Source organism: Mizuhopecten yessoensis, unplaced genomic scaffold, assembly GCF_002113885.1.
Source record: "Mizuhopecten yessoensis strain PY_sf001 unplaced genomic scaffold, ASM211388v2 scaffold716207, whole genome shotgun sequence".
NCBI lineage: Eukaryota > Metazoa > Mollusca > Bivalvia > Pectinida > Pectinidae > Mizuhopecten > Mizuhopecten yessoensis.
The window spans coordinates 38,276-45,859 of record NW_018480001.1 but is presented as its reverse complement, the minus strand read 5'-3'; the positions used below and the strand labels follow the sequence as shown (position 1 = coordinate 45,859).

Below are 7,584 nucleotides of genomic sequence, written 5' to 3'. Positions count from 1 at the left end.
GGGGGGGGGGGGGGGGGGGGGAGAATTCTTTTACCGACATAAGTATTAAATTGATTTGTCACAAAAGTCATCAAGCTTAATACATTCAACTTCTGAATATAAATTTTTCATAGTTGTGATTTTAAGCCTGGTGTTGTGGATCTTAATAGATCCTGGTAATGAACAGAACTTAATTGACGGATATATGAACAGCTGATAATCAATTAACACCATCCAGTTATATTACATTAATTTATGATATAGTTTAGTGTAAAAACTGCTGTGCATTCCATTTTTTGTTTGTAAGTTCATATGTGAACTAATTCACTGACACAGCAGATCACTGTACATTAACAATTTAAAATGCCAGATTCATTGCAAGATTTTTGCTGTACTGGGCGAAAAAAGTGTCCCATTAACTCCGAACAACACCCATGGCAATTTTGTATACAACCAGAAATGAAAGAAAACGTATCTGGTTTCCTGCTTTTTATACAACGACCGTCTCTTATACACAAAACATTTCTCTATTTAAAATTCAGGGGATTCATTCATATTTACAAAAGTGTGAAGGGTGCTTTAAATTTCAAGCTTTAGATAATATCGTTTTCCTGTACGGTAACGTAACTATCAATTAAACGCTACACCCCTATTTTGCGAAATGGACTCGTCCAATCCAGATATCAAAGTTCACGTTTCTCCGCTAGAACACTCTGTAAACATACGACTTCACCGCGTATTGACGCAGCGTGGGGAAGAAAAGTACCATAAAATGTTGTTAAATCAACGATCAAATGGCATTTGTGAACAGAAGTGGGTTTACTTCGGTTCCACGAATGTGGCAAATCCGTGTTTTGTAGGGGGTGTGTCGTTCTGCTCTGCTCTACGAAGCTAGCAAAACCAGCTGACTGCTGGCTTGGGCACCCACAGGAGAAATCTAATCGAGGCACAAATCTCACGCTTTTCCACAACTGATAAATAATTATACATATAAATTACAACATGCATATACAATAATAATTATTTTTTTGCATTTCGAGCATAACATTAAAATTGCATATACGTGTATGCATAAAAAGTGCATTTATTTAGACGAAATATACACACATGGCTACGGATATTTAGCGCCATTTTTCTTCGACACACGTCCACAATCTAGAAGAAATATCCATGCTGGCGAGTCCAGCTATAGTTCCCGAGACCCTATATGAGTATACATACCTTTCATATTGGTTGTCATGGCTTGACCTCACATGCATGTATCTTCCCCTAGAAAGACCCTAGCCGACCTAAATAAACGGCTTCTCGGATAGTCAACATCCGTACGGGCTAAAGTTCCAAAAATAACTTTTGTATTAATGCTAGCAGGTCACATACATTATCGAAAGCCTTATTAGCATTTAGGTTTCCTACGCTGAGAAATTTCTCTCTTGTCGTTATTCGATTCAGTTAAAAGGTTTCACTTTTAAATCGTTATAATTAATCTAAATACTATGTGAGATCGTGCGTATAACAAATAATAATCGAGTAATTGTCATATTTACTCGAGACTATTTGCTGTGCACTGATAACTGGAGCAAGTCGATGTGCTTCGGTCGGACATCCGCTAGATGTCGCTGTTCGCGCACATTGCATGCCAATCAAGAAACATACGTAGAAAGTTGGACTAACGTAATGGCTAGTGTGTTAGGGTTTGTTCGGTCGGTCATCGAACCCGAGAGGTTATCAGCGATCGTTCAAGTGATCTAGCATTGTATTTATAGTTAGTGTACAAGTAACGACACAGATGTTGGATGATACAATACGTAATTGATGCGAATGTCGTCCGATCGGATTCTGAGGCCAAATATTCCACATATTGACAGATCTAGACTAGGGCCATTCATGAAAATTATTCGTTCTGAATTTCAATTGAGTCTGTAGTGTGGCTTCAATTATATATATATGAGTAGTACGGTTCAGTGGTTTAAAGATTCATTCACGCGAGTGGTCCGATTCCCTTGTAATGTTTGTAAATTAATTTATGAATAGTAAATGTACAAACGTCACAGTAAACGTATACGTGATCTCGCACATATGGGGGCAATTATGGAAATACCGCCGATTAAAATTGTACATTAATATGTCTACACAGAGATCAATATATCCAATCAATTACAGATATCTACTAGAAACTAAAGATAACTCAAGATCTACATATTTGAACTTCATATATATATATCATTCTTCATTATAATTTTAATTAGATATCAACATTGATGTTTTAACATGTAGACATTTGCTCATTTGGAATATATTATTATTATACATATGGTTGAAACACACATATTACACATATAAGAACAAAATAGAAATGAAATTATATAGATTTTTTTTAATTTCAAATAAAGATTTTCAAATATTACAAGAACAAGATATATTTATATTATTAATTGAGATACTGATATTCACATGAATTCATATTTCAAATCCGTTACCACTAGTTAACTCTTAACTATTATTTGAACAATCAGGGCATTTCAAACAGATATGTCTTGCAACTGATAACCATAAAGCTAATTTACACCTGGTAAAACTTATAATGTCTAAAAATAATGTCATGTGTGTGTCACTAATGTCATGTGTGTGTGTGTCAGTAATGTCATGTGTGTGTGTGTCAGTTATGTCATGTGTGTGTGTCAGTTATGTCATGTGTGTGTGTATCAGTTAGGTCATATGTGTGTGTGTCAGTAATGTCATGTGTGTGTGTGTCAGTAATGTCATGTGTGTGTGTCAGTAATGTCATGTGTGTGTCAGTTATGTCATGCATGTGAGTGTATACGTAATGTCATGTATTTTTGTGTAAGCAATGTCATGTGTGTGGGTGTCAGTAATGTCATGTTTGGGTGTGGGTGTGTGTGATTCAGTAATGTCTTGTGTGTGAGTGTCAGTAATGTCATGTATTTGTGTGTCAGTAATGTCATGTGTATGTGTGTATCAGTTAGGTCATATGTGTGAGTGTCAGTAATGTCATGTGTGTGTGTATCAGTAATGTCTTGTGTGTGCATGTCAGTAATGTCATGTATGTGTGTGTCAGTAATGTCATGTGTGTGTCAGTAATGTCATGTGTGTGTGTGTCAGTAATGTAATGTGTGTGTGTGTGTCAGTAATATCATGTGTGTGTCAGTAATGTCATGCTTGTGTCAGTAATGTCATGTGTGTGTGTCAGTAATGTCATGTGTGTGTGTGTGTGTAAGCAATGTCATGTGTGTGTCAGTAATGTCATGTGTGTGTGTCAGTAATGTCATGTGTATGTGTGTGTCAGTAATGTCATGTGTGTGTGTCAGTAATGTCATGTGTGTGTGTGTGTGTGTGTGTGTGTAAGCAATGTCATGTGTGTGTCAGTAATGTCATGCATGTGTCAGTAATGTCATGTGTGTGTGTCAGTAATGTCATGTGTGTGTGTGTGTCAGTAATGTCATGTGTGTGTTTGTCAGTAAGGGCATGTGTGTGGGTGTCAGTATATGGTATTCGCCTTGTTTACTGAGATCACAATACCGATTTTGTAATGTTAAAATGCTATTTTTATATCAAAACGAAACAAATGACATTATTGATAGGTATCAGAGCTTCCCTGAAATCAAAGGCGATCAAGTTTACTGTTGCGCTGCCGCGCGATTCACCTTTACTCTGGGATCACAGGAATTCGTATCATACACAGCCAAGGTAGCACGTACACAGAATTTGATTCTGACATGAGAAAATATAATTAGGATACAGGGAATATTATGGGTTTTCAGACGAACCCTTAGACTTGAAAGATGAAGTTAACTCATTCACCCTGAAATTGCATACTGAACTATTCCAACCTATGAATAGAAAGAGTTCAAATGTGTCTTCAGGGGTGGATAAGTTGATAAAACTGTATTCACTTTATGCACAAACACTTGTACGTATTAAACGTGTACGATACGTTTAATACGTACATTGTTTGTGTATAAAGTAAATCTTTGATATTACGTATTTCGCAATCTGATGAATCTTATTGAAAATATTTCGTATGTATATAAGTTAACGTGGAGTTCCCGACCCCGGTAATACCGTACAGGAACAGAGGAGTACACAGACGTATTGTATACACGTGCACGCTGTATTCCTTAGAGATAGTGAATAAATAAAACAGGTTGTATTACAGGCACTGCTCGCTCAATTTCACATGTAAATCCAGGCATTATAACCTGAATAATAAGAACGAAGTGAGTGTTAGTAAAGTCTGAACGCTTTTATCATTGAAGTGAAGTGCGTGTACAATAAGTATCGTGTAACGAAAGCGAAACTAACAGTTATGTCGGTTTCATGTCACGTGACAAGGAACGCCACATCTGCTTTGTATCAAAAAATCCAAATTAGTGTCAAGATAACTCATATATGCTGCAGTTGTAATCTGGCGTGTTAAGAACAAAGTCCGGACGTGCCGAGTTCTTACACGTGCGGTGTTCTTACACGTGCATATCACACACGTATATACCACGGTCAAACGATCCACCAAACTGTTCATTGTTTACTGAGTATTACAGACAATAGTCGATCTGCGAATAACGTACACTGTACGTCAATATGACAATACGTGTATATTAGTAATAGAGTCCGCTGATATATTATCCGGTATGTATAATACAGACGTGTATATTTATAATAGAGGCCACTGAGATATTATCCGGTATGTACAATACAGACGTGTATATTTATAATAGAGTCCACTGAGATATTATCTGGTATGTACAATATAGACGTGTATATTTATTATAGAGGCCACTGAGATATTATCCGGTATGTACAATACAGACGTGTATATTTATAATAGAGTCCACTGAGATATTATCCGGTATGTACAATACAGACGTGTATATTAGTAATAGAGTCCGTTGAGATATTATCTGGTATGTACAATATAGACGTGTATATTTATTATAGAGGCCACTGAGATATTATCCGGTATGTACAATACAGACGTGTATATTTATTATAGAGTCCACTGAAATATTATCCGGTATGTGCAATACAGACGTGTATATTCATAATAGAGTCCACTGAGATATTATCCGGTATGTATAATACAGACGTGTATATTTATTATAGAGGCCACTGATATATTATCCGGTATGTACAATACAGACGTGTATATTTATAATAGAGGACACTGAGATATTATCCGGTAGGTACAATACAGACGTGTATATTTATTATAGAGTCCACTGAAATATTATCCGGTATGTACAATACAGACGTGTTTATTCCTAATAGAGTCCACTGAGATATTATCCGGTATGTACAATACAGACGTGTATATTTATAATAGAGTCCACTGAGATATTATCCGGTATGTACAATACAGACGTGTATATTTATAATAGAGTCACTGAGATATTATCCGATATGTACAATACAGACGTGTATATTTATAAAAGAGTCCACTGAGATATTATCCGGTATGTAAAATACAGACGTGTATATTTATAATAGAGTCAACTTCCATCCCAACCCAACCCCATCCACCTCTTCCATCCCGACCCCATCCACCGTAACCATCCCAACCCACCCACCTTTTCCGTCCCCAGCCCGACCTCCTCTTCTTTCTCCACCCCATCCACCTCCTCCATCCCAGCCCCATCCACCTCCTCCATCCAGCCCCCATCCACCTCCTGCATCCCAACCCCATCCACCTCCACCATCCAGACTCACCCACCTTTTCAATCCCTACCCCATCCACCTCTTCCATCACCACCCACCCCACCTTTTCCGTCCCTGCCCCATCCACCTCTTCCATCCCGTCCCACCCCACCTCTTTCGTTAACACCCCATTCATCCCCTCCATCCCAACCCCATCCACCTCTTTCGTCAACATCCCAACCACCTCCTCCATCCCAACCCCATCCACCTCCACCATCCCAACTCACCCACCTTTTCAATTCCTACCCTACCCACCTCTTCCATCCCCACCGCATCCACCTTTTCCGTCCCTGCCCCATCTACCTCCACCATCCCAACTCACCCACCTTTTCAATTCCTACCCTACCCACCTCTTCCATCCCCACCGCATCCACCTTTTCCGTCCCTGCCCCATCTACCTCCTCCATCCCAACTCACCCACCTTTTCAATTCCTACCCTACCCACCTCTTCCATCCCCACCGCATCCACCTTTTCCGTCCCTGCCCCATCTACCTCCACCATCCCAACTCCCCCTCCTTTTCAATTCCTCCCCTACCCACCTCTTCCATCCCCACCGCATCCACCTTTTCCGTCCCTGCCCCATCTACCTCCACCATCCCAACTCCCCCTCCTTTTCAATTCCTCCCCTACCCACCTCTTCCATCCCCACCGCATCCACCTTTTCCGTCCCTGCCCCATCTACCTCCACCATCCCAACTCCCCCTCCTTTTCAATTCCTCCCCTACCCACCTCTTCCATCCCCACCGCATCCACCTTTTCCGTCCCTGCCCCATCTACCTCCACCATCCCAACTCCCCCTCCTTTTCAATTCCTCCCCTACCCACCTCTTCCATCCCCACCGCATCCACCTTTTCCGTCCCTGCCCCATCTACCTCCACCATCCCAACTCACCCACCTTTTCAATTCCTACCCTACCCACCTCTTCCATCACAACCGCATCCACCTTTTCCGTCCCCACACCATCCACCTCCACCATCCCAACCCACCCACCTTTTCCGTCCCTGCCCCATCCACCTCTTCCATCCCCACCCACCCCACCTCTTTCGGTAAAACCCCATTCACCCCCCCCATCCCAACCCCATCCACCTCTTTCGTCAACATCCCAACCACCTCCTCCATCCCAACCCCATCCACCTCCACCATCCCAACTCACCCACCTTTTCAATCCCTACCCCATCCACCTCTTCCATCACAACCGCATCCACCTTTTCCGTCCCCACACCATCCACCTCCACCATCCCAACCCACCCACCTTTTCCGTCCCTGCCCCATCCACCTCTTCCATCCCCACCCACCCCACCTCTTTCGTTAACACCCCATTCACCCCCTCCATCCCTACACTAACCACCTCCTCCATCCCCACCCCTCATTTACCTCTTTCGTTAACACCCCAACCACCTCCACCATCCCCACCCCTCATCCACCTCTTCCGTCCCAGCGAGGACATTTTCGTGGAAACACCCTTATTATTCCAAAAGGGGCCGTGCACCACCATCCCCACTACGCCATCCCCACCCCACCATCCCCATGGCTGGTGTCTGCACCACTACCTGACAGGTACCAATACACCCTGTATATCAAAACTCTAACATAATATCTTCAAATGATAAACAAATGGTCGTGTCGCACATTACGGCACAGACACACCTTTAGAGATAATATAGGGACATTTCTGTTTCGTTCAGACCTGACAGTATACAGATACCTTTCCCACTATCAGACGGTATTACAGGGTCGTCCGGTCAGACAGCGGCACGCTGAGATAAGGCCGTATAACAGGTACAATCGATAGGTGAAAAAGTACACATACCAAAATTGAGTTATTATTGAAATTAAGCTAAATCTCATAGATACCTGTGTTTCTAATAAGCACGCCTATACCAAAATGGTTTCTG

The 7,584-nt window shown here is 41.4% G+C and overlaps 2 protein-coding genes across 4 annotated transcripts in view; one reads left to right on the top strand and one right to left on the bottom strand.

The window, feature by feature from the left end:
• Positions 1-1,343, bottom strand: part of LOC110442100 (probable nuclear hormone receptor HR3) — a 40,713-nt gene extending 39,370 nt beyond the window's left edge. For all 3 annotated transcript variants that reach the window (XR_002461986.1, XM_021485536.1, XM_021485537.1), the window contains exon 1: positions 1,201-1,343. Coding sequence is in view for 2 of the 3 variants with exons in the window: in XM_021485536.1 (XP_021341211.1) it covers positions 1,201-1,219 (19 nt within the window). In the remaining variant the exon portion in view is untranslated. The remainder of the gene's footprint in view (positions 1-1,200) is intronic.
• A 1,439-nt stretch (positions 1,344-2,782) lies between these two features.
• Positions 2,783-7,278, top strand: LOC110442095 (extensin-like). The gene is made up of 2 exons (XM_021485532.1): positions 2,783-2,788; positions 5,482-7,278. The coding sequence occupies exons 1-2, from the start codon at positions 2,783-2,785 to the stop codon at positions 7,276-7,278; spliced, it is 1,803 nt and encodes a 600-aa protein (XP_021341207.1).
• The last annotated feature ends 306 nt before the right edge of the window (positions 7,279-7,584 follow it).